This window comes from Micropterus salmoides, unplaced genomic scaffold (genome assembly GCF_014851395.1).
Source record: "Micropterus salmoides isolate LMB-PRFRI ecotype aquatic unplaced genomic scaffold, ASM1485139v1 Ms_hic_scaffold_11, whole genome shotgun sequence".
Lineage (NCBI taxonomy): Eukaryota > Metazoa > Chordata > Actinopteri > Centrarchiformes > Centrarchidae > Micropterus > Micropterus salmoides.
Genome location: NW_024040152.1, coordinates 27,375,967 through 27,402,166, shown reverse-complemented (window position 1 = coordinate 27,402,166; position 26,200 = coordinate 27,375,967). Strand labels below are relative to the sequence as shown.

The 26,200-nt window shown below is 40.5% G+C and overlaps 1 protein-coding gene across 1 annotated transcript; it reads right to left on the bottom strand.

Moving 5' to 3' along the window:
- Positions 1 to 9,191: 9,191 nt before the first annotated feature.
- sall3a (spalt-like transcription factor 3a) lies at positions 9,192 to 24,855 on the bottom strand. Its single transcript, XM_038712051.1, has 4 exons — positions 23,577 to 24,855; positions 11,943 to 15,098; positions 11,284 to 11,621; positions 9,192 to 10,842 (listed from the first exon to the last, which is right to left on the bottom strand). The coding sequence occupies exons 1-4, from the start codon at positions 23,656 to 23,658 to the stop codon at positions 10,411 to 10,413; spliced, it is 4,008 nt and encodes a 1,335-aa protein (XP_038567979.1). The 5' UTR covers positions 23,659 to 24,855; the 3' UTR covers positions 9,192 to 10,410.
- Between the last annotated feature and the right edge of the window lie 1,345 nt (positions 24,856 to 26,200).

The following is a 26,200-nucleotide window of genomic DNA, read 5'->3' as shown; positions in this document are numbered from 1 at the left end:
TACAGAGCGGCATGTGTACACTCACATGCACATGCACTCACACCTTATTATAATTATTATCACTGTAAAACAGGCAGCCAAAAACAGCAACAATACTTTTGAGCAAGAAGGTTATACAAAACTCAAGCTTTCCCTTCTGGATAAACTGTTCATGTGCCTCACTTATTTAAAAAGGCAAAACACATTCTTGTGATGGCATTTAAAATCATTCTTGAAGCTCAACCTCACATTTCTTTTGTTTATACAGAGAATGTAATGGGTTAAAAAAGGTAAGGATATGGATAACTTGGGACATCACCTCATAGGTCCTTACGCAGAGAAACCAGAGTAGCCAAGACACATAAAGCCAGGTCAGAAAGGCTTGGCAGCCGCGCTAACAATGTTTGTCACAACTGCCCTCTTTCCATCCCAAGCTCAAATAAGAGAAGTCAGAGAAATATGGGATTACCATGAGTTATTTATGATGCTGAAACCCAAGAGCCCTCTTTATGAAATCATCTCTGTTGATTGGGTGTTCTTTCGTCGTGCAGCATCTGATATGATTTCAAATGGTTTACCATCAAAGTCGCTTGTGTAAAGTATGAGTAGTTTTGCACACATTCAATCAAAATATAGATCTTTATCGGCATCATGCTGATTGACATGAGCGGACTGTTGTGAAATAGATACTGCGGCTGTCATAGTCATTATGGATCTTTCTGTTTAAAGATACAGCTGGGGGGGGGGGGGGGGGGGGGGGGGGGGGCTTTACACTGAAATGTTCTTCAGCCAGCAAGATTCAGAAAGCTGTCTCAAAATCACTTGGGGAAAGAAGAGACAAAACATTTCAACTGTTACCTGAAGTACTTCTTTTAAAAGAATCTTAAATCAAGTGGTAAAAATAGATTGTACTGATGAAAAGTGTATATTTGCCTACATTTGCACCATTCTTGTTGTAGCAGTTATATATACTCAATAACCACGTTCTAAAACCTACAGGCAAAGAGCTAAGGATACAATCAATGGCAGTCCATAGTTAATAGACTTTCTGACCTTTAGGAAAATGTACACTGCTTAACCAGATTCTGTGTATTTAATAATTCAGTTAGAGAGTAAGAGAGCTTAATAGAGAAGCATCTCTCACCCAGTATAGTCAGGCATATCATTTTGTCCAGAGACAATGTTTGACATTATATTGCTGTGGCCAAAATAAGAAAAAAAAGACTCATTATGGAGACATCCATTTGTGTGTTTTAATAAAAAAGACTAATGGTAAAATCTCTGCAGGAAACTAAACTCCCAAATGATGGTCCTGGACATTCAAAGTCATTAGTGTGGAGATTGCGGTCAGTAAAGTGAATTTACATATGTGGACACTGCTTTAAAGAAAGTATGTCGAAGAAGTTGAGGCAGAGAGTGGAGAGGATATACTACAGTAGCTTGATCTGCCATTGAGATCTTCTGAATGGGAGATCATGGGTGCATTATTGATGAGTCTCAGTTTGAGTTTCAGCTCCAGAGGAAATGATAAGGTGTAATGCAATGGTCTACTGTGATCATGAACAGCCTTGCCCTACATACTGTATTGCAGGCTGCTAAAGTGCTACTAACTTGCTACCACAATGTAACTCTTTTTTATCACCTTATCATGGTTGGTTATATTGGGCCTAATAGCCACAGTCATTCCCAGGTCCTGAACCTGTCGCATATGGGTCTTTCACAAAGAGAAAGTAGGAGTAACTTATTTGCCAGTAAGGAAAGTAACTGCCTCATCTGGAATTTATTAAAAAAACATTTTGATCCACTACACTGACTGTTTGGCATTTGGCCGTTGGTCCTCTGGTCCAGAAAGAGCATCTTCTCAACACCTCTGGAAGACAGCTCTGTCCCATGTGCGTGCTAACTCTTGAGTATTCAGTTTGTTAAGCACTTATAGTAAAGGTAATAAAATGAGAAATTATGGCATTCTTAGAAATAAAAATAAACAATACTCCTTCCAAGTTTGTGTAACCTCTTTAGTGCTCTCTAGTCTCTTTAAAAAGTAGATATAAAGTAAGGTAACAGATTGCATTGTTTTTTTGTACTGTGTTTGACAATGTCAACATATATTCTTCATCAGATTGTTTCAGGCATTTTATTGTACTTAAAATTTTAATAACTCATTGGCATCAAATTGAAAGACATTATTGCACAATTTGTAATGTGTTTCATTGTAATTTAGCATGAATACTTTTCAGCATTTCAAGTTCTGCGTGGTAGAACAGTGCTTGCTGGTGCATTGTTAATTTGATTTGTAATCCCTGTCACTGTGGAAAATGGCTTTTTTATTTTTGGAGTGATCAATACATCAACAATTTCACCTTTACATCACTGGTTTGCCTTCATAGTGCTGAAAGTGTTAGATGCTTGCAATTACTTGGTATGCTGCATGCTAAAGTATTAAGATGGACACACATAAGGTTTCTGAGACACAAAAACCACAACCTGACCCCAGTTGATGATGTGAAGTGGAAAGCTGTGATTGAACAGTATATATGAAATGAAGAGAATGAGCTGAAGAGGGAAGGAGAAAAACAATCTGACTCCTTACCCAACTTGTTTGTTATTGCACAGTGCTTACGGTGTTTTCTGGGCCAGCACATGTAATCAATACCCCCAGGCAATTTTAAGCGTGATCAGTTTGGATGGATTATTGCTTGGCAGGAAGGCTTTTACATTGATCCTCTCTCATCATGTCAATCACTGACAGTGACAACTCTGAACTCTTCAAATTCCATACATCAGCAAGTACTGTTCACAATCTGGCTGCATCAAAAACAGTCAAGAGGGTGTTGCGAGACCTGCTGAGTTTGGCTTTCTCATATTTTAACGCACACTATAATGCATTTCCAGGCCCAGTGCAATTTCTGTGCTAGGCATCATTCATTCATCTGTGTAAAATTGTTTTTAGCAGCTACAACAAGGGCCAATAGAATTTTGTATTCCAGAGGAAATGTTTTAGAGGAGTAGTAGAAGGAAAAAGAATTCCACAGTGTATAAACAAAAGGCTGATGTGATCGCTTAGAGTGGATATGACAACCTTGTACACATGGTCAATCATACCTGAATCAAAACTGTGAAAAAAGGATAAGGATAACATTCGCTATCCGTGAAGTCACCATGTGGTGATGGGATCTCTTTGAGTTTGAAACCTGAGACAAGCATTAAATTGAGTTGTTAAAATAATACCACTTGTATGTCAAGCTACAAATGTTGGCATTTGGTTTCAGTAGAAAAAGAACAAGAGCACACTCCATACTTGTCAACTGCAAATGCTGGAGTAGCTTTACAAGCCTTGACTTTATTCGTTCCCGCAGCTACTAGCGAGACTGAAATCTCATCTAATGAAGCAGATAGCAGAGACTGGTTCAAATCGGTGTTGGGAAACTGGGGCTGGCAGGTGAAACACAGAGTGAGTTGTAATATCCTCAATTTCTCCCAGCTGGAGCAGGCTAGAAGCATGTAACTGATAGTGTCCACATGCATATTTTACAGTCCAGGTGTAAAGTTTCAGCCCTTGCAAGGATCTGAACAGATTTGACAAAGTTACACTGTAGGACATGTAGGAAATGAACATATATACACTGAAAGTTACAAATAGCTAATGGCCAAACCATGTCTGAAGAGGCAGTCTCCAAAATCTTTTTGCTACTGGCACAAATGCTATGGAAGAAACCACATTCACCAGTTCTTCTATTTATTCCGAAGGACCTCTGTGTTGCTGTTCAGAACCCTAACCTTAACTTTAACTCTGTGCAGCAGAGAATATTTTTGCAAAGGATTTAAAACATGCTTCATTAACCCTTACAATGAACGGTTTCTCCACCATCACTTGCTGCTTTTCCTGTCTACATTTTCAATGTGACTGGTTGGACAGAGTAGCGTTTTTGTGAGAGGGACCTTCCGTTGTCCACCCCAAAGTCACTTTCTATTTCTCTTATATGGAAAAAGTTACTGGAAATTTTGCCGCTACACGTACATGCAAACACAGCCTATATCAGGTCTGCTTAAGTCATACTGTACCCCAAAATCTTCCTCAACCTATTCTATTTTAAGACATTAGACATTACAAGTTAGTGTGTGTCTCTCATGCTTCACAAAAGAAGGGTTGAAAAAAAACTCTAAAGAGTGGATCACAACGCACATAACAACACTGCAATTACTGGCAACTCTATAGGCCCATACACCAATAACACAGTTAAACCATCCGATTAAAGCTGAAATAGGTCAATATTTATCATTGCATAACTCAATTGCAAAACTCCATTTTCTCATAATGGCCTCTGATAATGAGGAAGCTGTCCGTGGCCATGTGACCGAAGTGGAGCCTAATCATTGGACTGTTACAGTAAGTCATGACAGTTTATTGGCATGGAATTCCATAATGGCACAGATCAATAGCAACCCAGGAGGCTTTCCTCTCAGCCGGATTTGACACATTTGAATAAGTGCCGCTAAGGGGGAGCAAGCTTGTGTTGTGAGGGTCAATCCCTCAGCAAGCAAAGACATGTTAACCAAAGTGATATTCATCTGCTGTGGAATAATCCCAAGACAATCCCAAGAAACAAACTGCAACAGCAGGTATGAAACCTAATAAGAACTCTCAAAACTTCCTTGCTTCAGGACAGTGGAGATCATCAAAAGCCATGAAAACATTTTGAACAAATGATGCCCATACGTTCTGAGAATAAAAGATACAATCAGGCTCATGCCCTTCTCACCCCTCCTCCTTCTGTGAGATCTCTGTGTTGGGAATAGAATAATATAAGGCTTGAGGGAGCAGGTTGTGAGATAAAAGGCCACATCACAATGATGATCTCTATCGATCGGCAACCTTGGCCACACAGAGGAGGTCCGGCATTTGTCACGTCGAAGCTCAACCCAATAGCTGATCCACGCCGCTCTCTGATGAATTGGCCCTGTTCGCTGAGTTTGTTTAATTGATGACGTGTTCCCTTTCAGGTGGACCACCACTATATTTCCACGTATTCATTGATTTTCCAAAACACCCCCCACCTTTCGCTGAGGTTCTTTTTCCCGATTTCTTTAAGCACCTAACTGCAAAACGTGGCAAGAGGATTGTCCTTTAGTCAGCTTCTGACCAGCGAGGTAGACTTTCAGAGCTGTAGATACAGTGCCTCTTTGTATGTATAGAGGCCTACAAGGAGTATCAACTTAAAAGTATTATGAGAAGTGAGCAGAGGTCAAGGGGTTTTCTCTGCTCAAATTCCTAAAAGAAGAGATGGAGTAGTTAGCACATATACACACAAAGGTGCACAAAATTGTTTAATTTTCATCTCAGATGTACATAAATGTCAAAACTGCCATGGCAATAATGCCAATTAGAACTCAGGTTTTGTGACTTAAATTAACAGTGATATTTTCCCCTAACTGAATCCCTCTCACTCTCTTAGAAAGCTGTGGTGAGTGGCATTAAATGTTGGTTATAATAACCACTGACTACCGTTGGATACACATAGTAGAGTGCATTAAAAAGAATTTTGATGTGAACTTGTAACCACAGGCATCTTCTTTGGTGAGCAATTCTGAACTGTTTATCCCTCACTGTACCAAACTGTTAATGTTTCAAAATGCTCACCAGGCTAAAGTGCACCACGCTTCAGCAACTCTCAACAATCCATACAGGAAAGAATTTGAATTTATAAACCACACAAGCCTATTCCAGGGGATCTGGAGTGCGTAACTTTGTCATCTTGAGAGCCTGCATGAAAACTAACACTTGCTGGAGCAGCCAAGCAACCAGTCAAGCGCTAGGTAGGCAGCTTTTGGCCATCAAAGGGAAATTCCAGCCTAATGGGGTTTCAGAGTTTCCAGTGTATCCCTCTACCATCCACAGAAAACACTGATTACCTGAGGAGTGTTATCACACACACACACACACACACCTTTCACACTCTCTTAACTTTGGAGTTTGTACTTCAGATGGATGCACATGCTTTAGACAGGCAAAAGTAAGTGTGGGAGTGAATTTGACAGTGGAATTAGCATGGGGCTGAGTTTGTGGCATCATTATGGGACTTTGATTTTAAACAAATATAAAGGATAGCTATCGAAGCGCCCCAGCAAGCTATGGATTGACTCAAGAGCTCAGACATGGAAGTAAAATTACAAGAGAAGCAGCACCAACAAAGGCAGAGAAATTGTGCAAAAAGGCACACTTTTGGATTTAAAGCACCTATCTCAGATCCCAGAGCCTTGAGAATGGGATTGGATTACTGTCGGTTAGATTTACTCCTGTGGCTCTTCGCCACTACATCATCGTAGGGCCCCCTGCCTCTGGATCAATGGGGATATTTACTGCGCCTGTTTCAGAGAGACTTTCACAGTAGGCAGGGCATTAAACAAACAGCCGACAGCCCTGTCCCAATGATGGCCTGTCTGTTCACACTGTTCCATGCCCAAATGTCACACATATTCACTTCAAACAGGTAGCACACAAACAGATAAAACAAAAAAGGCCAAGCAATTTGTTCTGTGTGCCGAACAAAGAGGAGAGCAAGAAAAGAAAAAGAAATATCCAAGTGAAATAGAAAGGCATGTTATGTTTACTTTTAGATAATTAGCCTTGTAACCCGCTCACAAATTAGACTTGTTAAAATGCTCTTAAATGGACATACCTCAAATAATTCCTTGTCCTCGTTCCCCCGGTTGCTCATAAACATTCTGTTTTTAACAGTAAAATGAAATTGCACTTCACATGTCGACATTCCATTGAAATGTATTGCTTTATGGAGAAAAAAAAATCTCAGTAACATGCTTGTTATGGAAATAACAATCCAGCAATATTTATAACCTCATTTAACCCCATGTTGAGCTGGAAAGGAATCATAATTGAAATCACTTGAGGCAAAACAGCCCTCCTTCACAGAGTATTTCTATGGACAGCAACAGAGAGTATTGAGTTATACTATAAATTTGAGTGGAATCGCCATTTAGAGTGTCAAACAACAGTCTTTACATGCTGTGTACTGGCTGTCTGCAAAATCATTTGCTAAATGCAAGCGCATGAGTCGAAGAATGAGAGGAATGTATTTTGTTTCCACTCAAATATGAACAAAAGAAGTGCCTTCATACAGAAAAACAGCCAGTATGAAATTTTTTCATTACTTGACAATTCCACGGACTAAGCCTGCATGATCAGCTGACAGTGCAATGTCAAACAATGGGCTTACAAAAGGCAGCACGCATTATAGAATCAGTCCGGAGATCTCCCGAGGGCAGACTTAACTTAGATTCATCAACATGAAAAGTAATATGTGGTTGAGAGTCAAGAGAAAAATAACACAAAAATAAACACTTATGGCTCAGTGGTGAAAGCTGATGTAAGCTGGACTTTGACAGACCAATCATCATTTCAGCTGCAGTGGATAATGTGCCAGTTGGTCTACTAGCTTTGCAATAGGAGTCATGCTGTACATCTTTCTCCAAATATATATAATTCATTTTTGCAGCTTTAAGGTTTTCTGAGTGGATGTAGCGCAAACAAATCAGCTGCTCAGAAACACCTGACAGTATGGGTGAACACCAAGGAAATTTTGAAATCAGATCTTCAGACTTGTTGTTTTGGAGTCTTTAACAATTTTATTTTTACCTCCAAGAATGATTTATTGCCACGTTCCGCAGACTGATGTGAAAATGAGTTTAACATCATGGTAATCTTACTTTATACAGTGAAGAATTCAGGATCAAGGCTATCCTCAAGTGAATCACAGCTGCCAGTCCAGTTGCCACAGATTAGCATTGCAAAAGTCTTTTGTTCTCAGTGATTAAAGTTAGCATTAACTTTCATCTTGCACCTGATGTGGTTGCATGTTGTTCACAGCAGGGATTCATTTTTCACCATCTCTAACCATATTTGGTGTAATACTGTATTGTCTTTATTTATGATCGAGAAAGTGAGAACATGGGTATTTGTGTGGGAGTGTGAGATTGTGTGTGTTTGCACACATGTGGACCATGTGTCAAATGTACTGCACCAGGAGGGCTGAATGCTGGGAGGAGGCCACGATCGGTTTACCGTTCACCCACACACGCACACACACATGCACACGTAGTGATTTTTGAAGTTTAAGATTATTATGGTTGTGTCATGTTTCATCATGAATTTTATATCACAACTCAGTTACATAAATTTTTCCCACGTAGTCATTCATTATTTGTAGTTTTATGAAGTGGAAATCATGATCGAGATTATGATTCTCCACACACCAAATATACAAAATATAAGGAAGTTAGTTTTCGTGATTGTTTTAGATTTAATAAACAAAATCCATTAAGGAACCTTGAATTTTACCTGGAATAACATTATCGGCATATTTGAGAAAAATGGTTATTTTTCATAATACAGAATTTTTTAATTCATAACAAATTATTAAGAAATATTGCAGTACTTTTTTGTCTGACTAATGAAATTATTGTTATGGTTCTGATCTATTTAATTACATTTACTAATGCATGGACTGATCTATACATAAAACACAAATGCACACACACACATACACACGCACACACATAAATAATAGTACAGTATAAAAGTACATACGAGTTATTAATCATAATTTTTCACCATATATAAAAAAAAGTCAATGCAAAGTAACAACAAAAATTTTATAATTTAACGAAGGCAGAACATTTAACTATATGTGATTGGTCTTTTTAAGGTGATTTTTTTTCCAAAGCCACCACAAAATATGTTTGAACTGTGTTTAAAAAAGCAATGTGTCCAAAAAGACAATGCATATTTGTTTTCTGAAAAAAATATAACCACTAATTTTGTACGCATTAATATGTTGTATTAATAGTGAAATGTCAAATACAAAAAATGTTGGTTGCATAAATTAAAATGTTAATGGTTTTAAAATAATTGAAATGAAAATTCTCTCTAATCCCGTACCAAATCAGTTAGGTACTCGGGTGGCACACACTACAAAACAAGATATGTTGCCCAGACCTTTTCTTCTGCTTTAATGTTTTCAGCTCCAAAACACTGAATAATATGAATAAATGGGGAAAAAGGATAATAATAGTTATGGTAATAAAGAGACCTTGTCATTGAGTTGATCATATGTGTCTGGTATTTTAATTTATGGAAATAAAAGGGTGACAGAGGCAGGGAAGACATGATGAAGATAAGGAAACCATTCAAACACACATCTGTTCTCTTTTTTTTATTTAAGAAGGTTTTGATTGAGTGATGAGTTTGCACTCTGACAAGTAGCACAGATGCAACAACAGAGAACCGACTCTGCAAATTGTAGGAGTGGTACGCTGAAAACAATGAAAACAGCATGTGATAGATAGCTCAGTCAAAAGGTTAACGGTAACTCACAGACAAAACGTCGTGTTTTTAAAAAGTGCATTCACAAACATGACAAATACTCTCAACTCATGATGTCTATTTTTATGTGATACAAAATATGCATACCTGTTTTAGATTTGTCTGTATTTCTATACATAGATATTTCTTCAAAAGGATCACTTCTTTTTTCTTTTTACAAAGGTTAAAAGCAGGGTTGTGGTCATAGCAGCTTCGGATATCTCTTGCCTCTTTACTGTGTAACGAGATACACATAGTCTCAACAGATATCCAAATAAAACCTACCAATTTCTCTGTTGTTCAACTAATTGACATATTGTCATTATTGAAAGAGATATTCATCAGTGAAGCCTGCAATTTAGAAAAAAAATGGATCAATAAAATGCTTGGGCCATTAAATATATTTTTGTATACCCGCTTTTTTGTCAATATCATAAATACTAAAGACACAGGACAATATTATAAGACAATGTTGGGAGACTAAATGTAAAGATTAAAATATTTCAAACATTATTTTTTTCAAGTTTTCTAGTTCATGAGAAAAAAAATCAGGCGAGCACAGAAACACTATTCAGTCTCTTCTTCAGTCTATCCGTGGCCCTTTTATATAAGAGCAATCATCAACAAGTTTGCCAGACAAAGGCCAGACTGTCTTTAAACAAATCTTTGTTCTTTTCTGTTTTAGTCCTGTCCAGTTAGGATGCTTGCCCCTCATAAATTAGGCAGGATCCTGGTTTTCAAAGGAATTCATAAAAGCAGTCAAACATACTGATAAAAACCATAAGTACCATGCAAATCTTGCAAGACGACATATTCTCAAACAAGAGACAAAGTATTCTTCGTATAGGCGAAATATCAAGTGAGGAGGGAATGGGTGAAAGGCAAAGACCTCTAATCAATACTAAATACTATATTTCCAAAACCAACCAAAAAATATTTAATCTGTACATAATATAGTACGCTTAAGTTCAGACTGGATCAGCAGTTCCTTTCCTTGTTGTTAGACTCTTAGTCTTTGCCAAACGCCTACCTTGGAATAATACAGAAAAGTCCTTTTAATTGATCCCAATCTCCTTGTTCTCCTCCATAAATCTGGAGAAGGGCCGGCTGGCCCCGACATCCAGACCAGCCTTCTCCATACCCGTCATGGGAGGGCTGCTGCCGGTGTGAACACGGTCCATTCCTCCCGGCATGGCTCCCAATGAAGTGATTCCTGCACCGCCAAGACTGACGGGTAGCTGTGTGATGCCTCCGTTTTGGATCACAGAGATCTCATTGTTCTTCATGGCCAGCCCGTTGGTGATGGCGGCTGCGTACTGGTTCCAGAAGCCCGGGTCGACATTCATGGCCCGAGCCGCAAGATCTTTCTGGAACATCTCGCTGAACTTCATGGCATCCCCGCCCAGCAGGGCCATTGGATTTTCCACAGACAGTCGCCGACCTCTTCGGGCTGGAGCGTTGTTCCACATGTGTGTTCCCATGTGAACCTAAAATTAGCATGAAAATAAAAAGAAACATCATGAGTGTGTCATCGTAAGTCAAAAACCCTACATCCAAGGCAAATTCTACACACAAACAAACATTTTATGGATGGGAATGGAAGAGGAAAAATGTAGAAACAAAGAAACATACATTTTTGAGATACATAAAAATGTTATATTAGAGCACATTTGGAAACAGCTGATTTAAAATGGACAATAATCACAAAACCATTAAGGCAGCAGCTACATTTCAGCATCTGCTGAGATGTTTAAATCATGCAAAAGGACATCTTACTAGAAACTATATTTCTTAAATTTTGTGTCCCTTTAGTTGTGAATATATGTGTATATATATGAAATTGACTAGCTTCAAATATATGCAGGTGATATAAAACTAAAATGTTTGCTTTATCTGCTTAACTAATGCTGTATTAAACTCGCTCATACCTTCAGATTCCCCTTTGTGGTGAAAGCCCTTCCACAAATAGAGCAGGCGAAAGGTTTTTCCCCAGTATGTGTGCGCTCGTGGATTTGAAGTGCACTGGCTGAAGAAAAGTTCTTCCCACACGAGTGGCAGTTGTGCTGCTTAGGAGTGCGTCTTGGAGGCGGGGGAGCCAACATGGGGTTGATGCTGGGGCTCATGTTAGTCTGTGGTGCTGCAGCAGGAACCTGGATGCCCATAGGATGGTGAGAGTTGTCACTCAGAGACACTGACTTGCCATGTCCATTCATTTCCATTTTGATCATGTTTGATGCAGTGCTGGCCAAATTAGGAGTGCTCAGTCCTGAAAAAAGAAAAGGTAAAATTAATATAAGAATGCTGAAACATTAAAACTTTTGTTACACTTCTGAGGTCCCACTGCATTAATTAGGCTGATAAGACTTTACTTTTTCATTTATTAATTCATAAAATGTATGATAAATATTTTTCCACTAAACTTGCTGCTTCTCTGGCTATCAATTATACCATATTTTCCAGTGTATTGAGTAGATATTTTCATTACAAGTACATTACTTTTTATTAAGAAGTGCACTTTCACTTTGTATATGTATTTTATTTACTTTAAGTAATGCATGCAGTTTTAGTTGAATTTGCACATACACACCTCGATCTCTATTTAGAAACAGCATGTTGAAGTGGCTCTCCTCCTTGATAAAGTGCCTGCCGGGTTGAGTGGCAGTCAGGTCAAGGGCCCCAGTGCCTTCAGTTGCAGAAAGCGGAGATGGGGTCTCTGATTTTTCCGACTTCACTGTTGCAAAGCCAGCTGTATTATTCTCCTGGCCCTCCTCTGCTGTCATGGCACTGCTGTTATTATTATTGTTGAGTGTAGCTGGGGACTTGGATCGCTGGCTCTCAGAATGGCTGTGAGCTGGGGACAAATGCTGCATAGAGTCAGAGGACTCAGATAAAGCAGGGCTCCCCAAACTTTGACCTTCAACATCCCCCACTGCAGACAGAGAATCAGTGGCAAAGCAATCAGTCTCTCCTCCAAAGCTGCTGCCGTTCTGCATAAGCTTTTGACCAAATGAACGGGTCATGTTGGCAGTGGAGTCAATCATCTTCATCTGGTTCTCCATTGCAGCAATGCTGGACATGATGGAAGTTGGTGGGGAGCTACCAGGTGAATACGGTTTAGATGGGTCCACTTCTCCCTCTTTGAAGTCAGCTTCATCTTCCATAGCCTGCTCCATTTCATCCAGAAGGTCATCGTCATAATTACTCATCGCATCTAAGCTCTTTTCATCAAAGGAGAGGTCAGTGTCCATCTCCTGCAGGCTTTCAGGGACAGGGGTGTTGGGGATCTGCCCTCCCATATGCATACGGATGTGCTGCTGCAGCACAACGGCATTGGTGAACTTCTTCTGACATATAGGGCAGGAGTGCTGAACCCGAAGTGGGGGTTTGGATCTATGGACACCAAAGTGTGTTTTCAGATTTCCCTTAGTGGTGAATGCCCTCCCACATATCTTGCATTTGAAAGGCCTCTCGCCAGTGTGAATACGGTAGTGCATCTTGAGAGCACTCTGGCAGCTCAGAACACGATGACAGATAACACACTGGTTTGGATCAGTCATCTTCTTGTCAATGTTCTCGACAAGCTGCTGCAACTTTGATGTCTCTGAGGTTTGCATAGAGTCTAGGAGGCCTCCGAAAGGAAACTTGGCCTTAAATTGCTCTGAGAGCATGGGAAGGACAGGATGGGAGACAGGGTTAGAAACAGAGTTGGGGCAAGTAATGGGTTCAGTGACCTGGCCACCGTTGGACGATGTGGTGGAGGTGAGGGTAGTTGAAAGGACCACTTGAGTTACTGTAGTTGTGGTGGTGGTGTTTTCTCCAGGCCTAGTAGAGCAGCTTGGGGGCAAGAGAACACCTTCAGGTTTCAAGAGAGGAGGTGCATCACTCCCTAGGCAGGGTTTGGGGGAGGGTGAAGTAGTGGTCATGCCAGAGTCAATGACAATATTAGGTGACAAAGATGCACACTCGCTCGATGGTGGAGATGGCCTCTGAGGGGACCTGTTGAGTGGAGTGAGGTTTGGAGACTCGCCAAAACCTCCCATCATACTTGGCAGCGTAGGAGGCAGCTGGAGCCCGACTGAGGTGGGGACCGTGGGGAGGACAGGTTTGCTGTCTAGCCATGTGGTTACAGGTTTTTCAGGGGGCAAAGACATTCCATACGGGATGCCTGAGCTTGTGGGCACGTTGTCCAGGTATTCTGGCACAGGGTAAGGGTTCATCTGAATATGTGGGTATTTCTCTTTGTGCCTCTGGAAGTGGACTTTCAGATTTCCCTTGGTGGAAAAACGATTGCCACATATGTTGCATTTGTAGGGCCTCTCTCCAGTGTGGGAACGCAGGTGGATCTGTAGGGCACTGTCACTGCCAAACACCTTGGCACAGAACCGACACTTATGCTTGAAGAAGGGGTCCTCAGAGCTGGGCTTAGTGTCAAAGACAGACACATTTGGGGGCTTCCCCTTGCGGTGCTTCATCAGAGCAGAAAGGGGATCGAGCGCATTGGCTGTGGCTGCTATGCTTGCCAGTGGGTTGGGGAAGATAACGCTGCTGGAAGAGCTGTGAGGTATCAACGGTAGACTGGAGGCAGAGCTCAGGAGGCTGCCGTGGCTGAGTGACGGAGGGGTTGTGGAGTTCCTGGGAAGAGCTGAGCTGCTGCTGATGCCACCTCCTCCTGTTACACTACTACTAGTGCTAATGTTGTTGTTTGTGACTGAGGTTGAGCAGGAGGGAAGTAGAGATGACAATCCAGTACCACTGGGCTGGGGGAAAACAGAGTTATTTGAGGATGTGTTGGGGATTGAAGAGTTAGACTGTTGACTGCCACTTTGTGGTGTTAGAGAGAGAGGCCCCTCTATTGCGGAGGTCAGGGGTGAAGGACCTTGACCATTGAGAGTGGCTGGCAACCTGACAGGCAGCTGATGAACAGGGGGCGTGATGAAATTGTGTAGCTGAAGCTGAGTTGCGACAGGGGGGACACAGGAGGATACAGGCCCCTGGTTTCCAGCAACATTGCTGTGATGGTGGTTGAGAGCAGGCTGTGAGGCAGACTGTCTGTTCATCAGAGCCACCTGACTGCGTATTTGTTCTATCAGCTGCAGCTGGTGTATCTGCTGCTGCTGGAGGGCCATCAGCTGGTCCAGGATCATAGGAATAGCCATGGTGGAAACCCCAGTGCCTGCTGCTGCCCTTACGCTCTGTGAAAACTGGGCAACTGCAACCCGGGTACCATGTAGGGTTTCCAAGGTAACATTGGTGCTTGGCATGGTGTAGCTTGTAACAGTGGATGGGACGACATCATTGAGCTGAGGTAGGGAGCTGTCTGGCTCAGGGGATGTCATGTCTGTCTCTTCAGAATCCATATTTTTTTCAGGAGAAAACTCTAGCTCCATCTGCTCGTCCTCCTTTTCTAGGACATTGACCCCATTTAAGGTTGCTGTCTCTGGGATGTCATCCCCCTCACCAGCAGGACTGTGGTTTCCCTCCCTGGGGTCCTCGCTGTCAGCCTGCTCGCTCGAGCAGCTGGGTACAGGGGAGGGCTCTGTAGGGTACTCTTGGGAGGGGTTAGGTGTCTCCTCATTTTCATTCACTATGAGCACTAGGGGGTTTTTGGTGCAGTTCTTTAAATGTTCACAGAAGTCTGACCACTTGAAGAACTCAGCGCAACACTTCTCACATACATGCGTTTCCTCACTGCCGCTGCGGCTCTCATTCCCGCTGTCTGCATCATCCAGCACTTCACCACGGGCTAAAGGGAGGGGAGGGGAACAAGGGAGTGCAGGGGTAGGGAAGGAGGGAGGGGGAGCAAAAAAAAAGAAGAATTAATGAATAAATAATCAATAAAGAATCCACACATATTTTGCAGTGCAGTGCTGCACAGATTTAACCTTTGTTTTTTTCTCTCTTTTAACATAACCAAAATCAATATTCTTTTTATTTTTTTTACTCTCAACAAATTGCCCTAGTTCACCAATTCTCAAGACCTAGGTCTGTGCATTCACACCTTCTCCATAGAGCCAGCTAATAATTTTCTTTGTGCAATCCATCAAATTATGAGGGCCTATCAATTGTGGATACTGCCGCTTAATGAAATTCCATAGAACCTATTGATTTCCAATATTTCATACAATTCACAGCTGCCTCATCTGTTGGGTACAAATCAAGACTTTGATGGCCCCATTAGGATTCCCCTCTGCGATCAGGCCCAGTCATTTCCACCAGAATTTCAAATGCCTGGGCCTTTTCATTTAGCATTGCAAAGGTAATACTTTAGCCTTGAATCTAACCAAGGGATCTACCCTGGAATACTCTTTTGTTATGTAGGAAAATTGTGCTGCAAAGTGCAGAGATTTGTTGAATCTGTTGCCTATATACATTTCCTGCATTATTCACTGTTAAACTGGATAATTTAAAATGTGTACAACCAAATCTATAATTTTTAACTGTACCCAATTTGAAATGTTTTTTTAATGTTTTGAAACACAAAACATTCTCTTTCATTTAAGAAATTCCCAGTGCTACGTTATCTCTCTCCCTCTCCCATGCTCTCTGAAATAAGACTCAACAAATTACATGCTAGTGCCATGGCAGCAAAGACTCTGATTAGTTACACATGTTTAATCACAGTTGTAGGAAGCCACTTCCTCTTCCACATGCAACCATCAAGAGTCAAACAAGCCAGCACAAGCTCTGACCATGGACCTAATTCACACCTGATCAAAACCATGTAAAAATGGCTTCCCTTCTATGTTTATTTTTTGTGTTCAAGCGTAGTTATACTCTATGTGTGTGTATGTGTTATCCGTGGTCGTATACATATTTTCCTTTCATTACGAGTGGGAAGTGTACTCAATCAGCGCCATAGCATCCGTCTCCTGTTCAGTTTACACTCAAAGAAAAAGCATATATCTGGTAATATAACTACTTATCTACAAATTAAACAAGATTATATACACTTTACACTATAAAAAATTTTAATAGTATTATTGTATTTTGGCATTATTGTAAATAAAAGTGATTTATTACATGAAAAGATGGACACTAAAAAAGCTGTCGATAGTTCTTAGATGAGTTATTAATTATTTTAAAAGGGGCTCATAGCTACTAAAAGAGCTAATAAAATGGGTTTATAATTATTTATGTAGTATGTATGTGACTGTATATCTAAACACACACCAAAAAACATTGCTGAATTAAGTAAGTGATTACATTTATGTAAATTGCTTCCACTAATCATGGAGTGCAACTTGCCCAGTAGACTGAACAAGCCTGAGCTATGAATATAAAGAAGATATAAAAATGTCGACAGCGACATTACCCCTAAAAACTATACTGCACATGTTTACTCAACATCAAAGGTCTTATAATGCTTTGTAAGTGAGTAACCATGAGAGTCATTCAGTGCTTATGTTCATTTCAAAGTGTAAATGGAGTGAGCCATGGTGAAGCAGACATGAAGCATTTGTGCCAATTACAGTGACTCATTAGTAAAAAAAATTCATCACTCCTCCTATAATTTCTGGCCAATGGGGGCATGAACTACCAAGGTCTGGTGTCTGTAACTTAATTAATTATCAACAGAAAAGCTTTGGACAGGCTCCGCGTTGTCATTTCTCACTGAGGGCAGGGCTGACAAAACAAGATATTAGTTTACTTGATCACGTATGTTGTCATGTTAAATTAGAAAAGAAACTGATTGAACAACTAAAGGAAAATAAAATGTAAAATCCTGCACATTTTCATTTTTGGTTTTGTAATATGTCTACTTTGTAATATCAATGTCACCTCCCTCTTTAATTTCCCAGTCACAAGTCAGCAATCTCAGTATAGAAATTCCATTAAAACATAAATGGTGATTTTGTTAATTTCTATTACATACCATCACTAAAAGGTTCAAATTCTAAACACAAATCTTCAAGTGAAAAGGAGCAACTGACTGGAAACGTCAGTTACACGTGACAGCAGGCTAAAAATCTTTTTAGCCCAGCAGCGGACAGCAGAACTCATTTCCATAATTGAGGGTTGAAAGGTCAACACAAATGAGTCGGCATTGTGTTGAGCTGATTAGTTATTAGAATGGTATTACTGTCAATCTCTTTTATTCATTCATACAATTACAAGTGGGTGCCTTTGTATGCATCTGACCTCACACACACTGACACGTTTTTTTCACACACATATGCAGACAGACAAAGAATACACACAAATTACATGCATGTATGTAGAGATAAACACCTAAAAATGTCACATGTGTATACATACACATGCTTTTGCTGTCACTCGAGAATACCTAAATAGAGTGCGTATAAGTGTGCTTTCACAGGCCTACCTGGTAAAATTTACCCTGTGAAGAGGTATATGTTTCTGACCTAAAAATAGAGAATTGTAAAGTGATTTTTCCTCCTTTAAATAAAAATGTAAATGTTTTCTATAAAAATCTCCTGCTTTTCGGTTTTGTTGCAAACATTCATTGCAAGCATGATCAATGGAATATTGCGAAGATTTTTTCATAATTCAATTCTATGGCCTTAGTAGCTCAAAACACGGAACCATTCAAAAATGTGCACACTGGCACTTTAAAAAGGATTTAAGGAAACCTTAAATAATTCAGATGTGGGATTCCGCTGTGTTTCTGACCGTCTGAACATTGCTACAATTACTCAGTATTTTACGAAACAGGCCACACTGGTGTGCCACTTGATTATTTTTATGCCTTGCATGATCTCAAAGTAATGCGATTTGCATTCACAATCACCCTGAAACAGTGGGGTGCCATCATGTTGTGCAGCTGTGTGAAGGCGATATTTTGTGATTGTTATATGTTTGCAAGACATTGAAAATGTGTGTGTGTGTGTGTGTGTGTGTGCGTGTGTATGTAGGGGGCTATTGATTTTCCTATAGCATGAGAAAGGAAAGGATGAAAAAAAAACGACCGTGTTTCATTCCTTTAAGAGTCTTCATTTACTCAGATGCAAATATTAAACTGAACGCAGTCAATAGCGGGATTGTAGACATTGAATCTGTGTGTCCGCTATCTTGCTCAGCAATCTTTGACATGCTAACTGAAACCGCTAATCTGACATATTATATCAGATGAGGTATTCATGCTTTCCACTGATTCTGTGAAAGCCACAGAGCCGAACATTGAGCAATTCTTCCATTCTTAACAATTTCCAGATTCAGTTAATGAATACAAACACAGATAATGACACTGGTAATTTATTCTATGTTAAGGTAAAGTCATTTGTATCTCATTTGAGAAGGGGTCAAGTGCTTCGCATCCTACATTTAAACCTACAGTTTCAGTTTAAACCCTCTTTGTCAAATTGTGATAAATTCTGTTTACATTATTACAGAGAGTAAGAACACTGATCTCCAAAAAGTGCTTGAATCCTTACTAGAACCGACCCTCCTTCTGCCCCTTGAAAATGCATTTTTCTCAAACATCTGAGGATAGCTGAAGAACTTTGAAACAAGATGCATAACCATGATTGAAAAATAGGCCTGCTGGGCTCAACACTGTTGGACAATGTTCTTGTGCCAATTAATTTGAATCCATTGTATTCTTTGATCCCACATCTACCACTCTATCCTCTATGAAATTAATTATTAAAGTAATGGATTTTAAAATGATTCTATATTTAAGTTGATTTGACTGATAGCTATTTTGACCGATGTGTTGTGTGTATGTTGCTGCAATGTAATTTGGTAATTTATCCTTAAGCACAGACAAAGAAAAATCTGATTTTACTTTGATTATGCACGTTACCTAAGTTTTAGTTCCCATTTAAAAAAAAATACTGAATCTGTTTGTCACATTGTTAAATATATTGCATTAATTCAACTAATTTTAACTATCTAATTATATTTTTCTCCTGTTGCACAGTTTCTGGACAGTAATGTCTCTGTGGTCATAAACATGTAAAGCATCTCTTCCAATGATCCCATTCATCCTCAGACCTGCAGAGGCTCCAGAGTCCTCAGCACAGCTCTGTGTGTGTGTGTGTCATCGGCCTGGTCAGCCCTACTGCAGAGTGGTACAGTCATATCTGCACTAACAGAGAGGCCTTTGTCATTGCCTGCAGATGTGGAGCAGCCAAAACATTAACGATTTGTTTGTGTAAGCATTTGCAATACAGTATTCAGTGACGGCACACTGTCCAGATGACTCTGTCACCCGTCAAGATGCCTCTCTGTCTCTGGGTGTGGATTTACAAAAGAGCTTGAGATGAGGTGGAGGCTTTAGGATCTAATAGACACTCGTCCTCGACAGATTGAATAGATTATGTCTATTTACATGAAGATCTTTGCTTGAGAAATTAGGTGGCTTGATTTAAATTTTCAAATAAGTAAACTATTTCACTTTGTACTCATAAAAAGCAAAGCACCAGCATTAACAAACTAAAACATCTCAGCTGTCAAAATGTTTGTCCATGACTCTACTTTATGAACAAATCAATACTACAATCACCTAAACAAACAAAAACAAAATCATGTAAAGAAAAACCACTAAAAATGTACCTTTTCAGTTGAAGTCTTGTCAGCTTTCTCTTAAATCCCACAAAATCTGCTGTTTAGTCTGATGTTAAATAGTCCTACTCTCTCCTGTCAAGTCCTTCCTCTCAATCAGGATCTTACTTGCTCGTGTGTGTTTTCAGTGCTGAGTAGTAATTAAGACACAGCCATATTTGAGTGCTTTCTTGAAGACATCTTTGGCACAACTATGTGGGTGGTCCTGAGGCCTGCACCCAATGGTGAGAGGGGATTAAAACAAAAGCCAAACAAAGCTCCACTGCAGGAACCGTGTTGTCACTGTCAGCAGGGATTTCCTCACAATGTTATATTTTTTTGCACCTCAAAATTTGCGTACATTCCTGCCTCAAACATGGTGAAAGGAAAATGTTCTACTTAAAAATGCTGACTGTGTTTGAGAACTCAATACTGATTTTGACTTTGAATAAATGTGAATTTTTATGTGAATAAAGATTAAAAAATGAAATCGTATTTGTAGTTGTCCACCTGTTCAGTAAAAGCATGGCCAACATGTCTTTTCTGAGATGTCTCCTAAGATGTGGAATATATCCTTTTTGCAACCAATGACACTGGGAACATTTAGTCTTTCTGGTTGAAATTGATCCTGCACCTCTCCGTCCATAGCTGGGGAAATTTACCTCAGGGAAGTCCTCTAAACAGAAGTCTGCACAAGTCTGTTCACATGCAATACGTACGCCACCGCCTCCCACACATTTCCACATGCACACCTTCAAAGACACTGGATGCAGAGGAAGTGGTGGCGAGATGAATAGCCTGTCTCTGTTCACACTTTCTAGGACACGAGTAAGCTGTGCTGCCAAGGTCAACGGCACACATGTTCTAATTGTACAAGGGGCTTGACATCTAGCAGCAGGACCTGGCTGGCCGGGGCTAGACAAAGGTTAAGTCAGCAAGCTTTATAAAGGCACTCCTTAGCAGCCCCCCCCCGATCCGAACACACAAACACACAACCCCCCCATGACGCCGGTGGGCAAGTGTCCACAAGGCCTGAGGGGTAGATGATATGCTAGACAAGGACTAGTTGGCACTTGATTTTATTTTTCATCTTTTCAGGGATGCATTACATTAAAAAAGGTCCTCTATGTGCTGCAGTGGACAGCAGACTAAGAGAAATCCACATAAAAAAAGCTCAGATCAAATTGAAGATGTGGGAAAAAATGAACACAAGGTGAAGTTTATACCCAGCCACCCTAACCTTGTGGTCATTTTCTTGTTTGATGGCTGTTGTCATTAAAGGCACTACAGAGTGTGTGTCCTTGAGCACAATTTGAACGCCACTCGAATACTTGACTTTCTCTTTACCACTAGCCCAACGTATATGGATTTTAACTCTAAATCACACAGCGACTGACAACTGGAACTTTTGAATTCCTTCGACATTATATGCAATGATTTGTCAAGGCCAGCGATCAATAATGTCGTCACGAGCTGCACCACGGCAAGAGGCAGCGGAGAATCTGATCATGCTGCAATGATACACTGACAGTCTGACATTTGTAGCTTGCCTGTAAGGTAGCTTTGGATGAGACATGGCATTATTAGGTTTATTTAAGTGTGTAAGGGCTCATTGTGCTCTGCCAAGGGCTTGGGATTGTTTCACTGCAACGTCTGTCCTGAAAACAAGCGAGCCAGTATAGTGCTCCAACGAGAACAGGCAAGAACATTCCACGGCCACTTCCAGTCGTAAGCACAATGGCGTAGATACTATAGGTTACCCATAGCTGTGTGTGTGTATTTTTATTTTAAAGCTAAACATCCATGTAGGAAGGTGTGTGTTAAAATAGAGAAGATAATTTTTTTTCTAATTCTAAACTTATTTCCTCTCATGGTGGATACGTCATTTAGACCGCTTTCTGTTTCCCAAATTGACAAAAGGACAATTTTTTTAAAATGCAATTCTACCTGCATGTAAATCATCCACATTTTACAATGGAAAAAGTAAGTTCACATTTCATTCCATGATCCTACAGGAGAGCAACCTGCTGGACGTATCTCTGATTAAAATCTGGGGAGGGTCATATAAACATTAAAACAGAAACAATGTTTGTGCTAAAATGTAAATTGCCCTGAAATTACAAAAATCCACAGAATGAACCGGAAAAAAAGAGCAAAGGGTCATCAGAGCGATGCCCCCCTCACACCAACATTTCCCCATGCAAAGAGAGCTGCTCCCCAGAGATTACATCACGCATTTCCATTGTAATTGTAAAGAAGCCCTGCAAAATGTGTGTGTGACTCTCTCTGTGTGTGTGTGTGTGTGTGTGTGTGTGTGTTGGCCAACATTAGCCTAGAGAGTGAGGTATAAATAATAGCTGTGATTTGATCACCCAGCTTTATGGATACCCTCTAAAAATGCATCTTTTAAGGTAAATATGCTGCCAAGAAAAAGGATTGATGGTTAAAAACTGCATTGTTATTGGTAAAGGGTGATTGTTCAACTTATTGAAAATGACTACATAAATTTATCCAATCCCTCATAGATACAATATGATTTTCTTCTACATTAATTGGAACTTTTCTTTATAAAATACAGCAATTAAAAATGCTACAATTTAAAAGATTTTGGAATTTAAAAACAAGCATGTGCAACTTGATTTTGCCCTGTAAATTGAGAAGAATGATTCTCCCACAGTTGTGGTGTTCCCATAATTCTCACAGCATTATGCCTTGCTTAAGATGTGACTTTAGCTCTACAATTATCGTATAACAGAATAAAAACATGAATGAACCCCTTTTTCACACATGGCAAGGAATAGCTCTGTCAACCGATCTTGTCGACACCGTGAGCAAAAGGGAACAAATCAAGTGTGCTAAATTTATGTGAGGGGGTAAACAAAAAAATTTCCATAACAAAACAAGGCTTCGACCTGCAACAGAATCCGCATTTTGCTCCTCGGTGAGCCAGACAGGCGCAGAGGGACAAAAGACACTTATGCAAAATAAAAAATAGCAAATTAAATGGTTTAAAAATATCCATAACAAAAATATACACAGGTTCCACGATTTCCTTATAAATAATTAAGAAATGTAAAGCCCTAGGAAAGAATGTCAAATATTGTTCAACTTCTCAAATTGTGTGTGTACGCACGCGCATGCACTTACAAAGTCAACTGTATAAGATTTCAAAGACGCATTTAAGAAAAGTTTATTTGACATACAGTAGGCCTACATTTTTAAATGAACTCTATTTTGAAACAGATCTTTCGAAAAGGCCTGCAGCACACAATATAAACGCCGTGTGTGTGTGTAAACTGTTGTAACTGAACAGAAGCTATAGTCACATTCACCTTAAAAGTCGTCTGCCAGCCAACAGCCGAAAACGTGATGCAGCCTGCAGGTCAAACTGATGTTTATGAAAACAAACACACAACTTCTTTAACAAAAATCGTAGCCACTTCCATGTCTATTGTGGAGAGACGTTTGACTTAAGAACTGCATCTTAATGGATTTATTACAAATGATATATCCTATAGCTATTTACGAAATGATTCATATCGAAAGCCCAACAATAATCCAATAAATCCGACGATGGGTAAAACTTAATAAAAATAGTTAAAAAGCTCCTAAACAGAGTGAAGTGCAGAAACAACTATAGCGTAGAGCAGAGCTGTGAAGGGGAAGTTGTCTGAAAGAAGACCTGGATAAGGGACCTCAGCGGATCAAATCCACTCACCGTGTTCGGAAACCACCCCGGCTAGTGCGGGATCCTCGTCCGACTTGAGGTGCTGTGGCTTGGCTTGCTTGCGTCGGGACATGCTGCTGGCGTCAGTGCTGGCGATGCTTCTGCTTTTGCGCTCCGAGATGTCTCTGCGATTTGCAGATACATCAGCGAAGAGCGAATGAATCAACACACAAAAAGTTCACAAATAGTCTGGTAGCAGAGAGGGGAGGAAAAAAAATCTGAAATTAGCCGGTGTTGCTGCTGCGCTGCTGTTGCTGTACGTTGGATTGCGCATGTCGGTATAATAATTATGATAGTGAATAATGCCTTGCGATTAATGGCACCGTGTGAAGGTGGGGAGGATTGGCTGGAGTCCAGCGGACGCGCATTGGATATGGTAATGAGGGACGGACTAAGCAATTAGCCGCTCCACTCTCACACTTTATCCGTCTCTTTTCTCTTTACTATCCAACCTCCCCCAACAACACAACACACCAAATCTCTTGTTATGCCCAGCTCACGGGGGGGTCTTCAACAGGGAACGTCAGGCTCTTTTTTCCCACCTCCTTTAGCGAAGCGCACTGGCTCACAAGTGCTGAGGATTCACCGCCGCGTTTCTTCTCGAAGTATCTCTCATCTTCATCACTCTCACCTTTATCATCCCACTTTTACCTCAGAACTTAAGAGAGCGTCTTCTCACAAAGTCTATCTGGAGAGCTTGGCTCAGCTCTCGCACTTTCTCTCTCTCGGTAACTTTTTGTGTGTGTGTGCAGAGGCTGAACACCGGACTATAACCTAATGTTTACATTATTTCAGGGCTCTAAAGTTTTCTCTTGGTGGACATCTTTCCGGTAAAGTAGCTGCCGTTTGACGTGGACGGGGCGAGTAAAGTTCCCGGCAATATCAATAGATTGTTACCAGACTGGGGTTTTTTTTCTGACGCGCGTCTTCCGAGAAAGCAGTGCCACGAGAGTCCTCCTTTCCGTCACAACAACAATGTCAATGTGATCAAAAACTCATTTGTCCCGCAAAAAGACGAATATTTCTGATCGCGATGAAGTTCCCTCTTGCCGTGTTTTAGCTCCCGGTTGCGCCTTCGCCTTGGTGCGCTCTCCAAAAGTGGATTTTCTGGATATTTGGTGGCCAAACACTCAAACACCGCTTATTTTCCAAATTAAAGCATCAGCCAGTGTGTTCCCGACGGTCGGCTTGCGGGCTCATATCTAAGCCAACTTTGAAGTTATCTTCTGGCAGCTATAGCGCTGTCGGTCTCTTGGTGTTGGGCATGGCTCCGTGTGTGTGGGGGACTGCGCTGTGTGTGAGAGTTAACCCCCAAGCAGAGGTTCAGCCCATTGCTTTCAGCCACCACTAGGATGTACCACCACGTTACTGTTCAATGGATCGTCCTCAGACTCCAGCGTGAACACCCAGATTTGACCTCCCATCATATAATATTTCACAGCTCTTACCAGCCGCCGTCTGTAAGGGACACAATGTCATTAATCTCGCAGAGTATTATTTTTTTAAGAGAGTGGAGATTTGGTGATTCCACGGTAGGCTTTCCATCACAACTTCCTGCCTTTATGTTAACAGTGTTTCTGGTTTATGAAGACTTTACGCCACATGTAGTTTGTCCTTTGCTGACAGTAGTCAGATCCTTGTGATTGCCTTTTTAAAACATCATGCAAACATAATATAAATGAAATACTTTGTAAGGTTATTTCTCCCTCTATTTTCTTACACATGCTTAGGATTTTTGGTTTAAAAGGACGAGAAACGACGTTGTGCACTGATGCCAGGTCACTGTAGTGGTGAATAAACACACGCTCATTTCTATTTGCATTAAAACCTCTGGATGCATGGGGTCACACTGATGGGCAAAGAATTGAAAAGATCAAGATGTGCGGGGCCGAATGGCATGTAATATGAACAACACGAAGTTATTCTATTCAGTGATTTTTTTTCATATTACAAAATTCATAAATTTCCATTAGATAGGTCTCCTTAAATTACCCAATTGTGTGCTTTAATATTATACGTTATTAAAAATAATTCTGAAAGTATTACGCAATCGTTATTGTGTTTTTTAAGTTGTTTCTTCGCGTAAAATATGTGAATTCCTAAATACATTACTGTAACGATGGACCCTGAGCTTTTTTTCAGTTGGTGGGGGGTGAGGGGCTCAGTTAGAGCTTCCCCCTCCCTCTCCCTCTCCCTCGTGCGTGTTTGACTTGTCTATCCCCCTGTGTCCACCTCATATGAGAGACAAATCTGTCGACAACAAGGTCAAGCGAACAAACTTTCTTCTTCTTCTTCTTCTTCTTCTTCTTCTTCTTCTTCCTCTTGCTCTCCTTCTCCTTCCATCATCCCCTTAGAAGTTATGTCCAAAAGGCTGTTATTATCTAGTATTAATAGATGCAGCCCCAGGAAGACAAAATCAGCTATTGATAATTGCAAGGAGTGTACGGCAGCTACTGTATCGATCGGCGTGTCCTCCACTCCCCTGGTACTGAGAGATAAGGAGACACACTCTTTAGAGCAATATAATTTCTTTTGACCTATCTGCTTGCTACAGACTTATGATGAATAGCCAGAGTGGCTGAAGTCCTTTATCACCAAAGTTACCCCCTTGATAT